Raw genomic sequence first — 25,138 nt, forward strand, 5'->3', positions numbered from 1 at the left:
CTTAATATCTTTTTTTTAAATATCTTTCATATATTTTTTTTTATACATTGCCTTTTCGCACTGAAACTGGTTGACGGCTTTAATCTCATTGTACTTGCGTATAGTGACAATAAAAGGCATTCTATTGTATTCTATTAAATATATAGTATTTAATAGGCGGTTTATCCTGTGCTTTGTGGAGGCAGGGTTCAAACCTTGGGTCCTGTTTGTGCTCCAGGTCTGATTTATTGTTGTTTTAAATCCTGTGTCCCCCTCTCCTCCTGAACTCCAATTCAGATTCAGCCCATCATAATTTAACCATGTGGTGGAAACTTAACAAAAATATAAATAAAATGCTGAAAATACGTTTTTACATAAACCAAAGACACAAGACATCAATTAAGTGAAGGTCCACTATGTTCAAAATGAGGTCAGTCGGGGGAACCATGTGAATGTCACAGAATGCTAATTAGATGCTCACAGAGTAAACGCACTGTAAAGAATCCAGAGCTGGTTCATATGTAAAAGGATATGATGACTCGCCGCTTTCTGCCCGTTTTGATCATAATGGGGTCATGACCTGTTTATTTCCAGCCTGATCACGACCGACCTGACAGTCACCTCTGCATCAGATGTGTTTACGAGCACTTAAGTAACCTGCTTGTTGACACGTCTCTCTGTACTAACCTGATTTCTTAATGTAAACCAGAAACCCGGTTTCCTTAATCGGGGTAGGGGATTAAGAGAAACCCGGTTAGCGCAGCTAGATTCTGCCTCTTTTCTGTGAAAGGAAAAACGAGACTTCTTGGCCATTCATAACATAACCAGGTTTGTAGTGTGAGTGAAAACGTGCAGCAGCTCTCTGAGCGCTGCAGTGACAGCAGTGCGCCTGAAACGAGAGATCTATAATCTAGAAGAACAATAAACAAAGAAATAAAAAGCAGTTCAGCAACATGTACACAAACAATACCTATATATCTTTGTTTTTTGTTTTGTTTTTTACAGCGGAACATGAACTATTCGGACATTTGACCAATAAATGCAGCCGGTTGTGCTGAGAGAAGTCAATTATAAATAAATATAAAGTTTAGATTGAACGCTTTTTAAGCATAGGCTGTTCCAATACCGTTATTGGATACCTGAATTTCCCCCTGGTGATCAATAAAGTATGGATCCCACAGTGTGTGTAACATCTCTGAAAAAGAACAATATGTGTAAACTCCCATTCATCAGATCCTGATCACCATGCGCCCGTGTACATCAAAGGCTCCCTCTAGTGGCTACAAGGAGTCATAGCAGCAAGCTGTCCCGAAAGATTCCTGACTGTAAAATGGTGAAATAATAAAATTATTTCAGCCGTGACAGTTTTATGTTCAAATAACGACTGAAGCCTGAAGTTCTTATATTTCAGTAGTTTTACTTTTTTTGATTGCACTATTATATTAAATAGATTCAGTGCACACAGAGTGAGACAAAATCAGTATACCCAACAATTATATTACAAATATTACACAAACAACTATAAATAATACATATTGGCCTTCTGAAAGGTATGAAAGGTATATATGTGCACTTAAGGGGTCTGGAGCTCATTTTTTTAGTCTGGTGTCTCTGATTTAGGGGTTTTTGTTAACTGTGCGCAATTATATAAAAAAATCAATGCATCTAATATTTCACTTTGTGTACTATATCTAAATTTATAAAATTAAAAAAAAGCTGTCAGGGTACACCCCGGGCAGGGAGCCAGGCTATCACAGGCATAGAGAGACAAACAACCATTCACTCTAACAACAAGGCCAATTTAGACTCCTGAGCACGCACATGTTTAGGATGTGGGAGGAAGTTTCTTGATTTGAGGCAATGTTTGGACAACCACAGTCAACAAATCTTCAGACTTTAAGTGTTTAATTTTATTATTTTAAGCATTTTATCAACATAAAAACTCACCAACATGAATTAATGAGTATTTTCTCCTTCACTCCACAGACAGCGGCATTCAAGTGTCTACCGCAATATGTACACATCATTACACAAAATACCTCACAACAACGTCCTGGCCTGTGGAGGGTGCTTTAAAAACCTTTGACGAGTTCGAGTTCTTGTTTTATTGAGGGGGGGGGGGTTGACTTTGTGTGGGGTTCTGAAACTAGGTGCTTTTAGCTGCATTTGTTCTCAATTTCCGTCAATTGCATTTTTAAATATGATCCACACAGTTTTCCTGCTCTCGTAATTTTTCATTCATTCTGAAATATTCTTTTGTGACAGTGATGTGCCCAACCATGCACAGGCTGAGTCAGTAAGCTGGTTTGGTCCATCAGAAATGAATTGTCTGGCTTAATACATGACAAAAGTTAAATAATTTAACTCCCTTTAGATAAAGTGACGTAGTAATGTATTTCAAGTCATTATGTGTACTGTATATATATATAGAGAGAGAATTGTGTGGATCCTGAACACAGTATTTACCCTCCATTTTTTTCCTAACATAAAGAAAGTATATAGCTTTTGAGTTACAAAGTGACATACAAGTGACATTGTATTTGGTGACAAGTTACCTCACAACAGTATCTAAAAATGATTGACTTACACTCTCTCCCACACACACACACATCATGTTTCCATAAACAATCTCAACTTAATGATCAATTGGGCTTGTTCCTGGTTGTGTCAGTGTGTTCCAGTGATTAGACACAACCAGAAATCTGCAGCTGGCCATCAGCAAAATCCCCCATCATGCATCTGTTACGCTGCTGACCTCCAGCCAGGCCTTAACTTCCTGATCTTAGATGTGATGACATTACACCCACAACATCTAGCCAATAAGGTTGTCCAGAGTGTTTGTAGCTAATGTTTCAATTAAACAGTGATTAAAGGGGCACTCCGCCAATTTTAAACACAAGTTGTTCAGCTTATTCATCATGGGCAGTGCTCCTGAGCTGAGACACATCTGGAGCAAAGTCTGAGAATAACTCTGACGGTCATCAGTGATGTCAGCAGGACTACCTGACTACCTGACTTTGCAGACTGCCTGTTCAAAGTGTGTAGTCTACACACTTTGAACAGGCAGTCTGAGGTTTGGAAGACATTTACCAGGTAAGAATTATAAATACAGCCAGTCAAGTTGCACCATTGGAAATGCAAATGTAGGTGTCTGCAACATCAATTGTCAATTTCTTCACAGAGAAAAGCCGGAGTACCCCTTTAAAAAAAGAATAATATGAAACCACCCAATTCTGTAAATATTCTGAGTATTAGCAAAAAGCCAATCTGTCAACAACTTAATGAAAACAATAAATAATACAAAAATATACATGTATCTGCCAAAATCCCTCTAGACGAGTTTGTACATTTTTTAGGATTCATGTGTGCATTCTTGGCCAACAGATTTTCAGCAGGACTTCCAGGAAGATTTAGATAAAATGAAAGAAGAGAGGCAGGTACAGGGTCCTGAAATGGATTTATCAAACTGCTAGACCACTTTCTGTCTCTCAGACACAGCACCGCACAGTTTCATCTGGGATTCCTGTGATGGCTACAGCTGAACTGTGGTAAAGTCCTCTTATATGCAAGCTTTGTTGCATTTTGACACTGAAACATCACCTCTTCCCTCACCAGTGTAGAAATAAATGGGAAACAATTCTAGGTAGTTTTAAGTTATGTGCAGAAAGCTACATGTGAATTTGTGTTTAGATCATGACGCGTGACGGTCAGAGTTCTTTGGTAACCGTTTGTAGCGCTGTGGCTAGTCACAACTCTGAGCAGACATGATGATTAAACACAAAGTCAACAGAGGTCTTTAGGACAAAAATCAGACATGTCTAAGAGATCCACCCTGTTAATCCTCTCTTATTTAGTTTAATGTGTAATCGACAAACAGAGACACATCTTTATGAGCCCTGTTTTACAGCCTAACCCATAAAAACCTGCAGTCTGTTTTTTACTCTTTTATCACTTATTTATTCTAAACACCAGAGCCGTATCTTTTCAATTGTTCTTTTTTCTTTCCTTTTTCTTTTGTTGCTACGTTTCTCTAATTGTAATAAATGCCTTCTAATCTCTGCTCAAAATATAGCTAGATATCTGCTTAAGTATTTATTAGCTGTTTAAAAAGGCACTTTGCATGTTTGTCCACCTACAGTCAGAAGGAGGTGACTAAGCCTTGGACTGATTGGATCTGAAATCAGGGGAAATATCAATTACTCTAGCACTGATTTAAACAAAACAAGTGTCTCTAAAGGGAAGGGGGGCATACACTCAGCAGTTTGTTTGGCAAAGTGAATGGGTGACACGCCAAAGTAACGGATGTCAAGCGCGGCAAACTGCATTTACATGTTTCCTGGCAACAAGCTGTTCCTCTGTGAGACAGCAATGGTGCTGTGGCAAAGCCACAGGAAGAATCTGCCCACTGAGCTTCCGCACAGTCACACTTTGTGTCACCAACATGAGGGCATTAAGGGAGGACTCCAGCATGATTTGAGTGTTTGCTAATGTTGCATTTGTTAAAGCACTTAGGCCACTAAAAAGGTGCAGAAAACAGGTGAAGGCTCAAACATCACTATAAAAGAGGCAAAAAGAAGAACAGGTCCTGCAGTGGAGCTAACCGCTAACATCAGCATGCTGACATGCTCACAGCTAACATGCTTATGTAGCATAGCTTGCCAATAAGCACAGTGGAACTATTAACAAAGGGGTTCTTATTAGAGGTTTTAGAGGTATCTGGTTCAGAAATGTTGACCTGATGACAAAGCTAAGGTTAACTAGCTTTAATCCATGATGTGCTAAAAATATTTCTAAATTATATAAGACGATGGGCCACCTAACTATTCTTACAGCCACACTGATAGCTGCTAAAATTCTGTCTAAAAGCCTAGCTTCATTAGCACTTTACAAACCTGGAGGAATTGATTGATTTTTCTGATATAACTGAACTTCTGGTCCAATCAATACATGCAGCCAAACAAGGTGTGTCTACAGACTACAGTTAGAAGAAATGGCTGCAGTCTTAAATACACAACACTAAATCAACAAAAACACCACAAATCTTGCTGGAATTTTCCTTTAACACAGTATGAGGTGTTCCTGTTCTCACCAATCAGCCAGAGTCTGACTATGTGTATTGAGCTTTGATATCAGAAATCTAGTTTGTATCTGAGCTAATCTTTCCAGCAGTGTAGAAACTATCCGCAAGAAGACATACAAGCAGTCATTTGTATTCAGGCCTCACCCGCACCTTCGCTTTTAGGCAGTAAAAAACATCTCCAGAAGCAAGATGCTGCTGAACATGCATATATTCTGATTTAGTGTCCTAGTTAGTGAGCTGGCCTGAGAGCTATGGCTAAAGACGGCACGTGGATACAATATAAACAACCGAGGTAATGCGGTAATGCTCCTTAGTTTCCGAGCTCTTGGCGTTCTTGCGGCGGCTGAGCAGACCTAAATAACTTGTGATGAGGGTTAAATTTAGACTGAGAGGCTGACAGCACAGCCTTCAGCACCAGCAGGGCTCCAGGGCCCGACCCTGTGTCCGTAAACGTCTGTATGAATTTCCTCCCCCACCTGAGCATGTCAGGCCTTCCCTGCCTTCATGTATGTGGGGATGGTGCCTCGTTGAGTCAGACCCTCAAAGCGTTTGTATGTGTAGTTGAGGAACACCCAGTCCTTTGATTTGAAGTCTGGCTCCGTCGCATTGGCTGTTCACAAAAAAAAGAAAGCAATAGTAGTTTTATTTAAACATCTATTAACCACTTGGGGGCACCACAGACTGTGCACTGCAATAATAGCTGCACAGCTTCTGTTTTATAATTTATTAGACAAACCTGGCTGGAGGATGTCCGATTCAGGGAAGTCGTCAAAATTTGAGGTGTCATCGATACTCTTGATTTCAATGGAGATGGCAGCTGGCCGCTCCCTGTGAAGGAGTCATGTATAAATTTGGGCATGAGAGTGATGTGAGGTGAATGTTTTGTGCATGAGCACAGTCACTTTTTTTACCTGATGTGCTCCCAGTCTACCGACTCAAAGAACTGATGACTTTTGATCTCCTCCACACTCACAGCTCCGACCCTGTTCTCTGCATCTGTACAATACCTGAAACGCACAAACAGGAAACTGATAAGAGGAAAACATGTGTTTGATATTTGGCCTTTGTGTAAGCCTGGAAAAATGTTTATCCATAAAGTGAGTGAAGAATTCTTCTGCATAGATTCAAGCCCTAAAAACACAGATGTGTGTTCTTCAACCCAGCAGCAGGAACAAACCAAATGATGCCACCATCTCCACTTCTATCCTTAACCCTTGTGCAACGTTCGCAAACACGGATGAAGGTTGGTGTGCAAATGGCTCTCTTTCTCTCTAACACAGTGTGTGGACACACAGTTATGTGCTAAACTACTTCCTATAACTCCATATACAAGCCAGAAATTACACTTCATAAGCACAGGCCTGCAGGTAAAGGGTTAGGGTCATTAGGTTGTTAACTGTAAAAATCACAAATTTTACCTCCTTCCAACAGGGTAAACCACCAACAATCAAGAATGCATGATTATGTAGTGCCATGGCTGTGTAGTCAAACAATGTGGTTATAATGGAAGTCTATTGGACAAAAATGGCCACAAACAACACACAAGGGAGAACAAATAAAAATCCAGTGCTGTGCAAAAACTAATAATGCAATAAAGTCAATGTTGTTACTGATGTTTGACATGTCCAAGACTGTGATAAAAGTAAAAAAAAAAACAGTCCACATTCACCTTTTCTATGAAAAATGTGCCATTTTGTGTTTTTTCCATTTATCAGCACCACCCCTTATGAAATTGGTGATTAAAGGGTTTTAAATGATATTTTTACTACTTTTGATCAGAACTGAAGTTAATTAAAAGGTCTATGCAAAAAAATATGAAAAAATGTATTTATCTGATATTTTTAAAACAGTTAAAGTTAGAGGACGTTTTTGTCCCGAACAACAACAAAAGGGGGTAAGATTTGCCCACAGTGTATTATTGAAAAAAAAATGTGAAAATCATATTAACAAAATTTATGTAAAACTAAGCTTATTAATACATGAAGTACATAAAGTGTGGATGGTGGCTGTAGGGACAACCAGTAAAATGGTAAAAATAACTATAGTTTCACCTGATTAAAATAGTCTCTAGAACTGTGGAGTACGTCTAAAAATAACCAAACACTTATGCAAACACACACCTTAATATCAAGTCTTTGGCCCTCTCTGAGATTGGGACTTCAGGTGGGAAGACAAGGGTTTCCTTCCAGTTCATCACCTTCCTGTATGTCTCCTGTGGCGTCTCTGAGCAGAACGGTGGGTAACCTGAAAAGAGCAAGGAAGCATACAGCTTAGGTTGTTTTTGAATTTTTTTGTCATCGTTGAGTTCTCTCTACATCAATCTCATGCTTACCGATAAGCATTTCATACATGATCACCCCCAGAGACCACCAGTCACACAGCTTGTTGTACCCTGTCTGCATGAAAACCTCGGGTGCAATGTAGTCTGGTGTTCCTACAGTGGAGTAAGCCTGGAAGACACAGAGAAGACAACGTACAGTTGTAGATATAAAATATAAAAATTGTAATAATTATATAAAAAAGATGTAAACTCAGTCAGTCACAGATTAGGTTATAATCAGAAGGTTATGCTGTGTTTATTTTCAAATGTAGCTACCAGCTCACTGCACCCTTTTTTCTTCTTACTTTTGGTTCCTTATGTACATAATTCATTTAGTTAAATTCTTGTCATACCAGCTGCCTCCGGTTCTTCTTCCATGTTTCGGCTTTCCTCTTGGAGTTCATATTTTGAAATGCTGAAAGATGAAGAAAAGCAGACAATATAATAGTTTTAAAAATGTACACTATGCACTGCATATTTGTCGGTCTGAAACACACAAGTTACTACCTACAACTGTCTGGATCATAAATTTGTGACTTACAGAAATCACTGGGTGGGTTGTGTGTTAGATTCCTGTAAAATTCAGTGCGATGAGCCTTCTTCAGTCCAGTACACAGGCCAAAATCTGACAGCTTCACATGTCCCTGTATGCAACAAAAAAAGTTTAATAAGCAATCTGCAGACAGTCCTGCATGACACTGAGGACTGTTTTCCCTTTACAGTAAAAATACATGTGCATGTGTTCTCACTCTGGAGTCCAACAGCAGGTTGTCTGGTTTGATGTCTCTGTGGATGAAGCCCAGCTGGTGGATGGAGTCGATGGCAAGGACCGTCTCTGCGATGTAGAATTGTGTCGCCTCTTCAGACAGAGTGTCCTTCTTCATCAGCAGCGTCATCATGTCACCTGGCAACAAAGGTACCTTCAGAAATACTGCAGAAGATTCCTTTTTTCTAAAAATAAATGTCTTTTTTAGTATATTTAACACTTCAGCAAGATTCTAACACAAACAATACTAACCTCCAGGCAGGAACTCCATGATGAGGTAAAGGTTCCTCTTGTCTTGAAAGCTGTAGAACATCTTGACCACCCAAGCACCATCAGCCTCCACCAGAATATCCCTCTCTGCCCGGATATGAGCAACCTGCAGAGACCGAGTAGACTCTTACGAAACAAGAACAAAAACAGATGTTCTTAACATCTGTAAAAACTAACAATTACCTGTTCTTTCTCCAGCATGTCCGCTTTCCTCAAAATCTTCATGGCATAAATGTGACCTGTGTCTTTCTTTTGTACCAAACGCACCTAAAGGAGGCAACATCACAGTCACAATGACAAATACATGTAATCTTTATTACAGTCAGCATTTAAAGGTAGGGTAGGAGATTTTGAAAACTCAGTGAGAGTCAGCCAGATTTTGAAAGTAAACACACGCCCCTTTCTCTCGGAGCTCATCCTGAAGCCACGCCTCCCAACCAGTCTGTGACTTCGACCATCATGCACGTACCTCTCTGGTGCGCGCAGAGCAGGAAGAGAGTGACAACCAGCCAATACTCCGCGCAGGTGCGCCTCGTAGGATTGGCTGATGTTTTAGCATTTTATAGCTTCCACAGATGATTAATATTCTTCGTTTTAAAGCGAAACTGCCGAACTAATTGATTGCTATCGGATTGTAAAGAGAAGTTACACTAATTTAACAAAAAGTGCATCAGAATGAAATCTCCTACCCTACCTTTAATATATATAGAATTGTAAAAGTAATGCACAGAAAGTGAAATTCGCACTGTGGCAACACCACGGTGAAAGTGCAGATTGAATGTTTTAATGATTAACACGACTGAAACCCAACATACTCTACTGATGTACCTCTCCAAAAGCACCACGTCCAATGACCTTAAGAGACTCAAAGTCATCCAAACCGAGCCGCGTCCTCTTCAGTCGTAAAAACTCGGTCTCTTTACGGGCGTGCTGGGAGCGCCGCATTACTTTCTGCAACACATAGAGAGACACTGAGTTGATGTGAGTTGATGTGAAGAAAGAACCGTGTCTGTGACTCACCTCCTCGTCTGGTAGACCCTCTTCTTCCATGGCCTTCTCCAGCTTCTTCTGCCTAAAATTAAAATTTTAGAAAAGGTATGAAAAGGTTTTTTTTAAGTGGAAACAACAGCAGAGAGATTATATGACCTAGCAGGTGTCAAATCTTGAAATGAATCTCCTCACATGGTTCTGCAGAGGTGTAAACAGTGACTTGGCTGTCTTTACAGGAGGCAGTGAACCTTGTCACCTGGACTAGAGATCAGTTCTCAGGTAATATGAGAACAGAAGTGGAAGTCTGTGAATGCCCCTTGTGATCACACCTGGGATGAAACACCTCTGCTTTGTTACCGTTTCCAGTGGTGGATGGAGTGACACTTGATGCTTCGGACAGCAGCTTTACATGTACATGCAGAGCAGGGTTCTTGCAGGTTTTAGTAAGTTAAATTTAAGACCTTTTGAAGACCTTTCAAGACCATTGTGAATGAAATTTTAGACCAACACAACGCATTACCCGACACAAGATGCTACTAATATCAGTACAACTGTTGTATGACAGATGCTTTGTAATTAAGTGAAGAATCCAAAGCACCTCAGATTTTGATGTCTCAGTGGAACCAAATGTAGCTTGAAGGTTGTTAGTCGAAGTGGTAATGACACTGTGCTGGGACCGGGCACTGGCAAAGGTGAGGGCGGCGGGGGTGATATACAACACTGACAAAACTGGGTGATAGCAAGCTGGTGTTTGTCCGCCTTGAAGTGAGACTCAAGCACTTTTACACCCAAGGTCCCTAACTAACTGGATGGTCCTTTTGCAAAGTTTACAGCAAGCTTGCTGGGAACCGCTCGCAACCAGCTGCGGAAATCTCTGTTATCAAGCCAAGCCTCGTTGAAAACACACTTCCCAATGTTTTCTATGACAAGAAGGTGAAGTGACTGAACACGCAGGCATCTCAAACATGGCGGCAAACCGACCAGCAGTTATCACAGGATTTGTAGTGCCATCCTATCTGCTATCCATGCCCTTTAGAAAGAGAGACAATGCAGAATCATCTTCTGATTGCGGCATCTCATTTTATGCGGCCAACACTTCTCCAGAATGAAAAAAAAGAGACTTCACAAGATTAAATTTAAGACCTTGGGTGAAAATCTGGTTGTTTTTAAGACTTTTTAAGGCCTTACATTTAAAGTTTGAAATTTTAGACATTTTTAGACTTTTTAAGACCCTGCAAGAACCCTGGCAGAGTCACTGAGGTAAAGGTCGCAAACAACTTGTACTGCACAGGGGGACTGTTAATGGTAGGGACACAATGTGTCTGGAAACTGGACTCTTTTACAGCTACAGATGCAAAGGTCCATGTGTGTTTCCACCTTATGTCATCATGTATAAGCATTCAGGCTGGATTACCTCATCTCCCGCTCCTCATGCTGGGTGAGCAGAGTGCTGTAGAAGTTTTCCAGTGTCAGCTTGGCCACGGTCACCCTCTCACGGGTGTGGTTGCTCATGGGAAGGGCAGCTGCAGTCCCTCCCGTCATGGCCATACTATCCTGTAGGAAAACACCAAACAATGATGCACTTGTGTCAACTCACGCACTACTTTACCACTGATTCACCTTGTGTGGCATCTACGAACTGTTCAGTGTGAGTGTTGTTACAAGTTATGATGTAGTGTCTGCTGCCAGGGGCTTTTGAAAATGCCATCGAGCTGTTCATTCACACAGAATAGTCAGGGTCAGAATCACTTACGCCTTATATCTCAAAAACCAGTCAAGAATAACCCATACGGCAATCAGTCATCAAACTTAGGGATATACTTAACAGACATCAGCACTTCCTAAATAAGAACCAAACATCTAAGCAAAGTGAGGCTTGCTAAATTAAGAGCAATAGTGAGCAATCAGTGTTGAGGAAGAGTGACAAGCACAATCTCTGGCTTAGTGTTGTGGTCCAGAATTTACCCTGAGCCACCTGTGTGTGTCTATCATCAACAACAAGAGCAAGTCTATCATTAGTCAAATCAACAATAAAGGAGGTGTTCTATGACTGTCCAAGCATTTTAAAAAGGTCAAACTATTCACTTAACAATACCAGCAACACCAATACTGTGAGTGTAATTTGCTCATTAATGAACTGTCCAGGGCATTTTAAAATGTTCCTGTTATTTCTTGGCTGCAATAAATGCCAACATAACGTATTGGTAATTAGCTAATATTGGCTGATTTATAACCATTTATATAGTTCAGGGAGCAGCAGACCTTCCAGACAAAGGAGGAGTCACCGAGACTGGCTGGACTGCTTCCATGCCTTTACTCACACAACACGCCGATATTGAACTGAGACATGCAAGGAATTCTTTTAAAACATTACCCTACACTTGCTTTGAGCCTACAATGCAGCGAGATACCTTCTTATGATCTCCCCCTTTCCATTTTAATTCTGGATAAGATGCCAAACAGGGTACAAGTGAATGATCAAGGTGTATCTATGTCAGTGCTGCTCTGGAACAGATCCTGTGACCACAGACTTGGAGACGTCAGCTCTGTGATGGTTAAAAAAAACATTCCTGTGACCCAGAGACAGGGAATCATGTGCAGGTTAGCTCATGGTCTGCAAGATTTATATTTCAGGAACTAATCTGAGAAATCTTTGAAGACATTTCTCAGCATGCATTTCATTGCTTTTCAGTCTTTGATCCTAATCAAAGTGCACTGCACACACTGAAAGAAACGCTGTCAAAGAAGAATGACAAACAGATCCTAGAAAGACAACATGAACATGAGCTCATGCATCAGTATTTTTGCGTTTGCACATTGGTTAATATTTTCTCTGTCTCTCAATACTGTCATGTTGAATTAGAGTGTGGGTGGAATGAAAGCCACTGAGAACGAGTGAGAACACACATACTAGTGACGTGCAGGCCACAAGCTGTAGTAGGTTGTTTGAATAAAAACAAAACAGGACAGATGATAATGCAAAGGATGCCCTGTAAGGGGAGGTTTAATTGTCATTCGCTGAAATTATCAGATTGTAAGCATATCAAAGGGAAAAACAAAGGGTGGATCAAAACATTTTAGCAATGCACCATCTGAAAGGTACGAATGGGCTTGATTAGCTCACAAAGAGATAAAACAGCTCTGCAGCCCAGAGATAGGACCCATGTTTCGTCTAGTTACCGGTCCTTTTCCCGTTTTGGCCCCAACAATCCCACAACAAGAAGACACTTCCTGACCCCGGACCTCTGAGAAGAATTTCTGAGTCATTACTGCAAAGTTTAAGGAAACCAGGACATTAGCAAATCAAAGCTATTGATCTACTGACCTGCACACAACACGTGGGAAGCTCAGCCTACTAATAAAATGATTCAAAAATCTTTTCCCAAGAGGTTGGAGTTGGTGTCCCGTTTCTCTTTTTATTTTCTTTCAAGCTTCTCTACTGAGATTTTGTGAAAAGATCATAGTTTGGCTACCATGGTAATAAGTCCTGCCCTGACTGAAAGATTTTACCAGGACTTGTATACTTATATACACACAGTTAAAATTCTGACCAGTACTTTTGTTTTTTCTGGTGAGAATGAGCTGACTGAATGAACTGACTACGATTCAGCTTTTTTGATTGGACATGACTAAAATAATGTTGTGCTTCACAGTGCCAACTGAGCTAAAAAAAATAGTGTACTGTTCAGCTGTGCAGAAATGTAGCACTTACTTTGTAGCATCACTATTGTCATATTAGAATAGGGATCTGTGTTACTTATATTAGTACATGCACAATAACAGAGTAATTTTCCTTGCTGTGGAGATGGTTTCTGATAATATACTGTTATTTGGCAAAATAATCTTGTTAGCTGTTAACCAGCCTATTTAGCATTCGCAATGTAGTCTGCAGACGGATAATAAGAGATGGTTTTTAAACATGCTTCCACACACAAATAACTACAATGACGTATTTAAGCATGTGCTTTTCCTACAGTGCAATGTCAAAGAATCTTTTGTGAAAAAGTCATCATAAGGTGCTCTGTGCCATGGTCTCTAATGAGTTTTGTGCTTTTTTTCCCATCAGTGTGGAAAATAAAGCATCATTTAAAGAGTTGCAACACCACTGAGCCAGCCCGGCCTTTAGCTTGGCCTGAAGGGATTCAGTTTGGCTTGAAGTTAACCAGATCCACCCCATAGCTAAACAAACAAAGCCTGCACCACTCAGGCACTTATAAGGAAGGCATTATAACAGCAAGTTCGCTATTTTGAAACACAGCCATGAAGCAGGACATCCAGACTAAAATCTATAAATGGCTCCAGTGGAGTAACTGTTTTAAAACTGATACCGTGTCCTCCTCAAACTGTTAAAGGGAAATTACACATATTACACAACATACTTAAAAGGAAGTGTTAACAGTTAAAAGCTATGCACACTGTTTTGGTAGCAGTGACAATAAATAAATAAAAATCAATACCAAGATCCAACTCTCCCACAACAGAAATAAAAGAAACAAAACAATGTCGATGTCACTCTGCATAATCAATAGTCTTCAAAGTTTTTCTAACCACAGATAAGAAAGCATTGTGGATTTTGACATACATGCTGGCTTGTGTGTGCATGTGTAGAAAATTTCAGACCCTAAAAGCTTGGATTTCTCTGTTTGGTGTAAAATTCCATCAGTAAGTGAGTTCCACACACACTCCACCCTTTAAGTACTGTAGGTGACTGCAGGAAAGCCTTTCCGTCCTGAATGAAAGGACTCAGTCATGACGCCAGAGACAGAAATGGGGTGCAGATACATCATCCACACACACATATTGAAAGTCAAAGCTCCACATGTGTTTCCATGATGGGAATGGTTTAGGAATATTACACTAATTTCCTTTTTTATGTCACATTTCTTCGTTTCATGTACATCTATAAGTATTTTAAGTATGAGCTAGTCACTCCTGTGTTGCTGCTGCACTTCTTATTTACCGGCTGAGACGGTGTGTACCTGCACAAGTCATTAAAGACATGTGTACACAAATGAATGTTTGGCTTGGCTAATGTTTCACCACTCACCTGGACGGACCTCTGCTATCTGCCACCTGAGGTCCGCCGCCGCGGCAGGGCTGATACCAGCAGATAATATTCATTGTTTAGATACGGAAAGTTGCAATAATACGAGGGTGTTTGGAGAAATTGTCGCTTGGCTTGAGGCTGTGCGGGGCTAGCTAGTTGCTATATTCTTTTTACGCCTGTCTGTCAGCTTCGATTTCAGAAATTATTTCAATTAAATGAACATAAAATATATAGCGTTTTGTGAGAAATGTTTTACCTACCTCCGTTTCCTGCTCCAGAGTAAATTAATGGCTTGCCGCCAGCTCACCACCCAGTTAAAAGAAAATGTCTTATTTGGGTTCTGCCTAAATATTTAGGCTCCAGTTATTAGCTACCCCTTTTAGAGAAAACCACCAGGCTGCACAGTAAAAATCGCCGATATTAACGCCAAATCATAACAAACCCTCTCTGACGTTAACTTCAACCCAACCCAAAATAATTTACAAATATTTTCCTGTCCTCATTGGTACCTTGACCTCTTAAAATCACTGTATCTCCCGTCTTTATCCCTACAAAATATGAAATAAGCAGGGCTGCTTCCTGACACCGTCGGGCTCATCAGACGTTCTGGTGACGCAAGGGCGTCGCACCTGAATGACACTGGCAAGAACCAATCACGAAGGACTAAAATCACACAAGTGTTCCTCTGACCAATCATATGTAGAAGATGCGTTAAATTGACAGGCTCATCAGCCAATAAAAGGATACAAACTGCCCCCAGAGGTTGTGGTCGAGAACGCAGGTTCAGCTGGCTAGCAAGTATATTTGCAGCAATAAAGAGTAAACTAAATCTACAGCAGCTGTAAGCTTTGTTACATAATCCTAATGAATGTGCTTCATGCATAAAATAACAAAAAATCTGGTTCTTTGTAAAAAACAACAAAAGTTTTTTGTGTTATTACTGAAATAAGTAATAAATAAGAGGAAAAAGGCCATTTGAACAAGATGTAAAGTCAATAAAAGGTCAAATGTGATTTAAATGATTTTTAATCAATTAATTACAGAGACATTGATAAAAAAAAAACTACTCAAACATCTCAAATTTAAATGTCACTACAAAACAAATATGAAGACATTTTACACACATATGTACATTTGTCCAGGGCAATAAACAAGATAAATCCCATAAAGTATAAGATGTACAAAATCCGACATTTTTTTTTCATATTTCTAACACAGAAAATATAAAGGGAAGTGACTTGTTTCCTGAAATAATTACATCAGTGGTGCCTAGGAATAAATTCCGCCAATGTGAACTTCCTTGTTGACTTGCACTCCAAAGGTTTATAGGACAGAGAACAGGAAAATGTTCCCACTTTTGCAGATAACAAAACTGTGGCAGTGAGACTCGAAAGTAAAGTGTGTCTGTCATAAATCTCCTTATTTGGATGTGCTGAGGACTTTACTGTTAGGGACATGATGTCAACATGCAGAAAGGAGGGCGTGCCCTGCTAACACGTCTGGGTGTGGTATCCAGTAGACAAGGCTGTTTTTATATTTCTCACATCAATGAGGCTCACTTAACTGTGACACAGCACCTATATTTAGATTTGGGCTATAAACTCTCTGGCCTGCAGCCCTCACTTCACAACATTTGGCCCAAAACAGATTCAGACCGCAGAAACACATTTTAAGGGAAATCACAAGTTCCACATGACTGCTAATGTGTGAGAATATTGTGCGACCGTTACGGTGACTGTCTAATGTCAACAGTTAGTGCTTATTATATGGTCAGGGACTTGATTTAAAAATAAGAACAAATCAAGCTGTGTTTTTGTAATCTTATTACTTCATTTTGATGAGGCTGGTTTAGTGATGTAGCCAAAAAACTAAAGATTATACACTCTAAACTGTTTTTTTTTGTAATTTCTTATGATGAAACTCAAGTGTTCCCAACCCATCATCTGCTCTCTTCTCGTTTTTGTGCCCATTCAGCATCTTGTCTTCTTTTTTCAGTTTATTTATGACCACTGCAACATTATGAAATACACCAAAACAACAGCGAACTTCCTCAACAAGCTGCTATCTTTTTCACCAGCCTCTTAAAATGTTTTTTTAGGAACGCTTCAGTTCCTAAAAAAAACATTTTAAGCGTTTGGCGTTTAACAGAAATCACATAGTTTTAGCAAAAGCAGAATGTGGATCATTCCTCTGATGTCATATTCTCTGCCGAGTCATTATCTGTCATTTGATGGGTATCTATATTGAGTTCTATAACAGAAGTGATGTAACCCAAACTACAACTATGAACAGACTCCATGTTGAGGTACTGTGTGAAAAAACATTAAAAGAATATATGAAAAAAGAAATGTTTCTCCAAAGTTTATTACAAAACGAGACTCAGAAGCCACTGAGCAATAGCCGAGCAAAGGGACATGTTTAAGCAGACTGAAAAATCAAAATAGGCTTCATTCATAAATATCTAAAACACCAACAAACAAGATAGACTGTACAAAAAACATACAAATGACAAACCAGACTGAAGAGGGTCATGAAAAACTTTCTGGATCTACAAAGAGCTTGTCATATAAACACTCCAGGTGAGTTGCAGGTGTAGATTTCATGAAATTATTAAAGGGCACAATTAAAAAAAAACACAAAACACAGACTCCTTCCTGTTAAAGAATACTATGCCTTCTTCACACCAAGTGGGCAGCATCATGTGTTCTTCACTCTCATTTCACACAAACTTAAACAATCTGACATCGTTGATACTTGCAGACGAATCAAAATGTAAACGGAAATTGTCCAAACTGTATTATCTCCTGGTCAGGATTCTGCTTGTGATGGGTGGCTGGGTGCTCCATTGCGGGTGCGGAGTTGAGACTGGGCAATGTCGGCCAGTGCACTCTGGATCTTCTCCAACAGCATATCGCCCCGGTAAACCACCTCCTCCAGACGAGCCGCTGCTTCATGGTTCTCCTCCTCCAGCTGCCGGAGACTGGCCGCCTGGTAAGAGGTCATAGATCGTCAGATTCAGTTAGGAAAACCTTTTGTGGTGCATCAAATAACTGCTGTGAGAGTGCATAATAGGTATTACAGCTTGATTTAATGCGAGAGTAAATCAGTTTGTCATGGTCTGTATCAGAGCTCAGTAGCTACATATCAGACAGGGGAGGTTCAGTCTGTGATTCAAAGGTGTTCAGCATCTCATGGGGATTTCCCTGCAGCTCACCATAACTGACTTTGTCTATATACACACACAAACTACAGGCATCTGAAATGACTTTCTGAACTAGCCAGCTGGCTTTTATGACACCAAGTCACACAGTGTAGTTAGATTTCTTTGTCAGGAGATATGTGATTAATGTGCATAAGCGAAACTTGTAGCCCTCATCAGTATCTTCAAAAACAATCCAACATTGTGACCTTCTGCACATGGCTGTCTATGCAGGGTCATTTTTTTGGACAAATTATCAAACACTTCTTTTTTCTTATGTAGATAGCATATGCCATAAAATACCACAGCTCAGCAGAAATACTGCTGTCAGAAAGGTGTTTTCAGACCTTTTTCAAGTAAAAAAAAACATTGTATTAGAAGAATCATCAGCCTTAAAGATATGGATAAAAGTACCAATCACATGACTAACCCCACAATTAAACCTGCACAGGCAAACTTTTAGTGCCCCCTAAGGTTTTTAACCATCACCAAAATGCAGTACATAAACGAGACTGTCGTATTATATTTCCCAGAGTCTTTCGGCAGTTAATACTAATATTAAACCAGAGTCATGAAGGAGAGGTCTTTGCCGCTGTTTCATTATTTCAATGCTATGTGAGTAATGGAAACGATGTGTCTTCAGCAGTTTAATTTTTTTTTTTTAAATAAACCTTATATATTACAGAAACAGCAGAGAGAGAACTGCTGAATGACAGACTGCTGACAGAGAAATCCAGACATGATGTCTTGACTACAGCCTTGACTACAGCCTTTGATAGCATCTATGAGCTACGAGCTCTCTTCTAAGACCAGGACTAAAGGCTTATTTTCCTGCCTTCACCTATCACATTTCTATTTTTATTTACATGTCGTACCATAAAAAACAGATTATTTCACATTATTTATAAAGTAACATGGTCTGAAATCTGTTCATTTTTTGAAGACTTTAACTGATGAATCAAGTTAGTGGAACGACCATTAGGAATGGTTTTTTTTAATGGTTTATAATGGTTGTTCCATGTACACATCAACCGCACACTCATATGACTTGAATTTTTTAGCCAGTAAGCCCAAGGGGGTAGATTGTGTTAGATTTCATATATCTATGTCTATTTCTAGAGAAGGCATCTTTACACAGAGATAGCTCCAACGATTCCTAACACCCTTCATCATGGACAAATACAGCAGTTACCGTAACTGAACTGGGTCTTAAATCAACACACAGATGCTGTAAAACAGACCTGAATCCCACACTACTTAGATTCAAAAGAAAATGTAAAATTATCATAAAATACTTTCATAAATACTCTGAGCACTTTGTTTTATAATGATGACACATCAAGTTACTTTTTAAAGTCTTGAGCCTTGGAAGCAACAATGCTAGTATTCATGTGGCTCCCTCTGCTGACTGAAAACTAGAAACTGTACCAGGGAAGCTGTGTGTGTTTACAGAAGTTAACATCTCCTTTCAGGGATGTAAGCTTTTGCTGAAATGCATGTGTGAACTAGTGAGTGGTACATGCTGACCTGCAGTGCTGCAGTGGACTCCTCACTGGGCAGAGAATCAATTAGTACATCCACATCTTTGGCTGTTCTGGCTATAAGAGCTGCAAACAGTTGGGCATATTCTGGACAGAGATGAAGACAAAGAGTTAAACCCAAATGATGAATAATTTATGTTACTGTAATTAATAACCAACAAGATAACAGAGATAATAATGAGATGGGCTAAATCAATCGTTTTCATTACCATACCGAGATACAAGGACAGGCATTTCTCACAGCACCCAATTTATCTATAGTATTTAAAGAAATCATTTGTGTTACAAATGGCATTAATTAAAACATCATACAAAGAACCCCTAATCTTTTTAAGACCTACTTTATGCAAAGGTGCCTGAAGCTGTTCTGTGCAAAGATACAGAAAAGCCAGGAGATGGCAGAATAATAAAAACAAACAGACCTTCTGTTGGGTTTGCTGGCTGATCCTTGTTGATAGCTGTTTGGATGTTGTTGAAGGACGCAGGGGGCGCACACTGTTGCAGGACACCGATGGCATTACAGAACTGATCAGCAAGCTAAACACACAAAGTGAAACTATTAAAGATTTAATAATACATTTTATAATAGACTTTATTTATAGGTGCCTTTCTGAACACCCACTGTCAGTTACAGAGTTTGAAACAACAAAAAATACCACAATAAACAGAATGCATAAATATTACAACATTATATACATCATTAAAACCAGAGGGAGGATGATAAAATTGAACTGAGTAGGCTAGTTGACAAATGTGTGTTCTGAGCTGTGACTTGAATGCAGTGGTGGAGGAGAAGCTTGGTACTTAAGTAAAAGTACAAATAACCAGCAAAATATATACTCAAGTAAAAGTAGAAGTGCTACTTCAACAATACTACTTAATTAAAAGGATTAAGTACTTACTTTTAAATGTACTTAAAGTATTAAAAGTAAAAGTACTTACGCACTGAATAACTATATTTGATTTCCATTGCAAAGGATATCTGAACAGGTTAAAATAATCAAAGAAATCATCCTAAAATTAAAATGGACAATGTGTAGTTAATTTACATTTTTAGTCCAGAAGCAGCTATGAACAGGTCTGTGTGTCATGAGGCAGGCTGTGGGCAGGCTGTGAACAGAGAGGCTGCTAATAAAAAACAGGCATTCACCATTTTTACTGTGTAAGTATTTCTGCTGGAGATTCATGTTATGATTAATGTTAACCAGACATTAATGGATGGACCTGTGTTAACAGACAGTAGCTAACTAGTTAGCTGACTGAGGCCCATTATAGAAACACAGCTGGCAGCGTGACACCACCTCCATGCAGAGTCTGACCACACATCAGTCCAGCACTGTGTTCATCAAATGTAACAAGTAACTACAAACACTGTAGAAATGTAGTGGAGTAGAAAGTACAGATAACAGCTGCAAAATGTAATGGAGTAAAAGTATAAAGTATGCACTATTATTTTTACTTAAGTAAAGTAAATACATAAAAATGTACTAAAGTATAGTAACAAAGTAAAAATACTTAGTTACATTCCACCACTGCTTGATTGTAGACAGAGAGTCAATGTTACGAATGTGTGTTGGCTGAGCGTTCCAGAGGCGAAGAGCAGAGCGGCTGAAGCCTCTCTGTCCATAGTGGACAAATGGCCAGATTATTAGTTTATTATTAGTCCTCAAAGGAGTGTCCTTTCTGTTTGAGATGGAGGTGAACAGCTGAGTCTTGTGCTGAGCCATTCTTCTGTGGAGTGGTTGTTTAGTTTCTGCCATTTGAGGTTGGCTTGTTGGTAGGGCTAATTTTTTAGGTTTGGCCTATCCCAGCACAGAATAAACTGCTCCTGGGCTAAATTCAGTTGTATTGTAGACTATATTTAACTACCTGAACTACATTTAAAATGCTCAAAATATAACATTTATATTGTTAAGTTGGTAAATGAGTCTATTGTAACGGGATAAGGTCACCCTGCTTGCAAGAATCTAGCTAGTGCAATTACTGTACTTCATACAGATTAAACAGACTACCCAATGTAGTAATATATCATATATGTAAATTTACATATATGATATATTACTACATTGGGTAGTCTACAATACAATATAATAACTATAATATAACAATATAATAATATACAATACAATAACTTATTTAAGTTGTATAGTTGTAACCTCACTATGAGATAAATGATTATTCTGTATTGCCATTGATTTTAAGACAAGGATAAAATGAGTGTAATCTCACTGAATCTGGTCTGCTCACTGTTTGGTCTGCTTTCTGAGAATAACTGTCCACCTGATATAAGGCTGAAAATCACCCCCTCAGAATGAGATAATATGGGTAAATTATACATTTCCCGAATCCTTAGAGTCGTGCCATTATTTTAGTGTTTGTATTTTGTATCTCTCATGCTTCCTGATGCCACAGGACTAAATGACAAAAGATGATTTAGGCGGAAATGGCAGGAAAATGTGTGTAATAAAAGGTTTGAAGAGCTCCAGTGTCTACTGTCCTTGTCAAAAGTATTCACAAAAGAACTTGAATGAAAGCCCAGAGTGTCCCCTTTAAAATGATACCAAACATAATAATATAAGTCACTGAATTATGTCCTTAGCAAGGGCCAATACCAAGATATGGACCTGTGTCAAAAATGCATTTTTTCAATGGGGGAAGGTAACTTTAACAGCTGATAACCATAATTTAGCTGTGACTTCAGAAGGGTTATCATACCAAAATGTTGACTACAGGCATGTATCTTTTCAAAAAGTATAAGCAACCTTTGCCACCTTGAGTGGTACCGATATCTCATCTGGCCCATGGACTATTATGGATGGTAGCAACAGCTATCTGTTGTCGCTACAGTCCCTTTCTTGGGTGCTTCTAGTAACTGTGCGCCACGTTAAGGTTCCACAGATTTCGCACTGTAGCACATGTTACTGTACCTGTGTCTAATATAACCTACAACCGAGCTTGTTTCGGGCTTTTATGACACAGTCCCCCTACTTGTTAGCTACATAGTTAGCTCAGCTACATAGTGATGTAGCAACATAAGCAAGTTACTTAAATGATGTAGCTACTGCATCGCATTCGCCTCTACTTTATAACATAATGCGTTGAGACCCATTAAATATATTTGCCCCCTTTCCTACGTTAGAATAAGAAGAAACGACAATATTTGTCTTACTGAATTGACAGCGTCTTGAAGTTGCGTTAGCCGATCCGCCATGTTTTCTGTGATACGTAAAATGCTGCCGTCAGTATCGCGAGAATACATGCATGACGTCTCGCGGAATTGGACGGTATTTTAGAAGCTTATCGTGTAGGTTAGCTGTAGCTACTTCAATCATTTTACTACTGACTCCCCACAAAATAAGTGGAGTTTTAATTCAAATAGTTCGTATTACCCTGATATCTCTCTGTGTTTTAAAAAGGAACGCATTAAGATCTAAACCTCTACTTGTTGCTCCTAGATGGAGACTAATGTTAGCCTGTAGCTAATGTTAGCCTCCAAACATCAACAGGAAGTAACGAGAAGCTAGATTTCCATGTCTTGCACTTTGAGTTCTCCAGGTACAGTACGACACTTAAATCTTTCAATTTGCTACCTCACTTTTAAATAAGATGTACTGTTTTTCAGTCGAACGATCATACGAATCATTTTGTAACATAAGCCTGTAAGCCTGCATGGCAGCAATCGTTAGCTGTAGTTAGCAAAGACATAGATTTGTGATGCTGATTATGTCATATAGTCATTACGAGTGAGTTAACTGAACAGGTAGTTACCCCCACGTTTACTACAGCTGAGATAAATATGGTCTACCAGTTACTAACTAAATATAAACTTGTACCAAGGCTGCATCAAATCAGCTGACACAGCAGCTGTCATCCTCGGCATGACGTAAGGATAGCAACAAGCTAAATAGCATAATGAGTTTTTTGGGGCACTTATAAGTCATGTTTTCATCTTAGTTCTACAGACAGGAACTATATAAATTTATATAATGATAAAATGAACCCATGTTATCTATTCAAAGTATAATTCTGTTGTTACTTGTGCTTCCACAGGCATGAACTGCACCCTAGAGAAGGTCTTGGCAGATGCCAAATCACTAGTGGAAAGGCTTCGTAACCATGACAATGCTGCAGAGATGTTAATCGAACAGACAACCTCACTTAACAAGCGAGTAGAGGCCATGAAACAGGTACAGGTCACATGCACTTGGCACTAATCAAATATTAGTTGTTGATAAATGAATTAAATGAATGATAAATTAATTTCAAATTTAAAATGTATTATTAAAGGGCATCCTCTGTAATAAAAGATAATCAAAGTTGGTATTTGATATTGTTATGTTTTGTTACACAGTACCAGGAGGAGATAGATGCACTGAACCAAGTTGCGCGACATCGGCCTCGTTCCAGTCTAGTCCTGGGAATCCAACAGGAAAACCGTCAAATCAGAGAACTCCAACAGGAAAACAAAGGTACACAGCTAAGTTGTAATTTGTTAAATGGTTTTTAAAAAACATTATGGTGCACATTAAGTGAACCATGACAAAGAAATGTGGTTATTTATTAAATACACCTCTCCGAATCTGCTGATCCTCCTTCTGTTTAGTGTACAAAATGCTGTCTAGATTTTACACAGTATTTTGGTTAAAAATTATGTATTTGAATGCAAGAGATGAAACAGATGACTTGTCTAGTTAACAAACCAAACCTGTGTTCCTTTTTGCTGCAGAGCTAAGAACGTCGTTGGAGGAACACCAGTCTGCATTAGAGCTCATCATGACCAAATACAGGGAACAGGTGTTTAGACTTCTAATGGCCAGTAAGAGGGACGACCCCGCTATCGTCACCAAGCTGAAAGAGCAGCACACCACGGTCCGTGAGGCCCACTGTTGTTTAATGACAGTAATATCAGGTTTTCAAACATTATGTTTTAAATGTAATTTTACTGAAACCTTTGTTTTTTCATCTCTGCAGGAAATGCAAGCACACATAGACAAAATCAATGAGATGGCTTCTGTGATGAGGAAGGCGATAGAGGTGGACGAGGGACGAGTATGTGAAGATGAGGAGAGAATTAAACAGCTGGAGGTAAAAACAAACACTCCTCTTTGAAACACACACAGTGTAGAAATCTCAAATAAAAGTGTCGTATATATGTATATCATATATAATTTGTGAATATGAGCCAAATTCTGCCCTCCTGCTGTAATAACTGCAATGTTTTAAAAGGGAAAAACGGAATAAATCCATATTACATAACAAGAACATTTTTGCTTGATATATAAAATAAATTACACATTGGGCTGTCACTTATTTTTACAATAAGAGTTGTCCAAGTGTTATTTCAGCTGAAAATCTAGCTATGTGTTTTTGTATTTCAGCTAGAGAACAGTGGGCTTCGAGAACTGCTGGGAATCAGCCGTGAAGCTTTTCTTGTTCTAAAGAGGGATGACCCATCGGAGAGCACGTCGCTGTCACCGCTGCTGACCAGCGCCGACATCAGCTTACGGAAGAGTTAGAGCCCAGAGTGACTGCCCCTGCTGCTGCCACTACAGTGTACAGCATGTACAGTTTGTTGCCACATACCACTTCACTTTTCACCCTGCTGAATCTTTAGATGAAGAGTCAACTGGTGCATTTGCAGCATGATGCTCCAGAGCTGCTTCACCCTGTCATGGTGATTCAGACACAAGCAGTGAGAATGTTTTCTTTCTTTGATTTTTGGTTTGTTGATATTTCTGTAATGTTTGCTAATTTTGCCAGCATGCATGAGCCTGTGGTGCCTGCAAAGTTTTAAAGAGTGAATGGGTTAAAGAAGGGCTTGTGTTAAAATAAATCTTTAAATGTAACATTACAGAGTTTGTGTGGTCTTTTTATTTTCAAAGTTTAACAGTAGAGATTCCACTGGTTCTGGTTCTGTTTAGGATGTCTGCATGAGCACACAACTTC

The 25,138-nt window shown here is 39.3% G+C and overlaps 3 protein-coding genes across 5 annotated transcripts; 1 reads left to right on the plus strand and 2 right to left on the minus strand.

Annotated features, from left to right (window-relative positions):
- Positions 1-1,870: 1,870 nt before the first annotated feature.
- On the minus strand, positions 1,871-15,044 carry LOC114445504 (serine/threonine-protein kinase 38-like). Its single transcript, XM_028420598.1, has 14 exons — positions 14,713-15,044; positions 10,820-10,959; positions 9,436-9,487; positions 9,244-9,366; positions 8,599-8,682; positions 8,398-8,521; positions 8,129-8,283; positions 7,921-8,023; positions 7,733-7,794; positions 7,392-7,509; positions 7,180-7,303; positions 5,971-6,066; positions 5,796-5,887; positions 1,871-5,669 (listed from the first exon to the last, which is right to left on the minus strand). Exons 2-14 carry the CDS (start codon positions 10,951-10,953, stop codon positions 5,545-5,547), a joined length of 1,392 nt encoding a protein of 463 aa, XP_028276399.1. The 5' UTR covers positions 10,954-10,959; positions 14,713-15,044; the 3' UTR covers positions 1,871-5,544.
- A 1,756-nt stretch (positions 15,045-16,800) lies between these two features.
- On the minus strand, positions 16,801-22,469 carry med21 (mediator complex subunit 21). Its single transcript, XM_028420675.1, has 4 exons — positions 22,362-22,469; positions 19,615-19,729; positions 19,179-19,279; positions 16,801-17,440 (listed from the first exon to the last, which is right to left on the minus strand). Exons 1-4 carry the CDS (start codon positions 22,449-22,451, stop codon positions 17,261-17,263), a joined length of 486 nt encoding a protein of 161 aa, XP_028276476.1. The 5' UTR covers positions 22,452-22,469; the 3' UTR covers positions 16,801-17,260.
- On the plus strand, positions 22,457-25,043 carry fgfr1op2 (FGFR1 oncogene partner 2). 3 transcript variants are annotated; one of them, XM_028420652.1, is made up of 6 exons: positions 22,457-22,496; positions 22,648-22,747; positions 23,243-23,379; positions 23,544-23,661; positions 23,919-24,277; positions 24,571-25,043. In XM_028420652.1, exons 2-6 carry the CDS (start codon positions 22,723-22,725, stop codon positions 24,706-24,708), a joined length of 777 nt encoding a protein of 258 aa, XP_028276453.1. In that variant the 5' UTR covers positions 22,457-22,496; positions 22,648-22,722; the 3' UTR covers positions 24,709-25,043. The 3 variants fall into 3 exon arrangements, with proteins under 3 accessions (XP_028276453.1, XP_028276461.1, XP_028276471.1); XM_028420660.1 differs by having other exon boundaries at positions 22,459-22,500; XM_028420670.1 differs by having other exon boundaries at positions 22,461-22,747; positions 23,919-24,061; positions 24,164-24,277.
- The last annotated feature ends 95 nt before the right edge of the window (positions 25,044-25,138 follow it).

The sequence above is a fragment of the Parambassis ranga genome, chromosome 2 (assembly GCF_900634625.1).
Source record: "Parambassis ranga chromosome 2, fParRan2.1, whole genome shotgun sequence".
Taxonomy (NCBI): domain Eukaryota; kingdom Metazoa; phylum Chordata; class Actinopteri; family Ambassidae; genus Parambassis; species Parambassis ranga.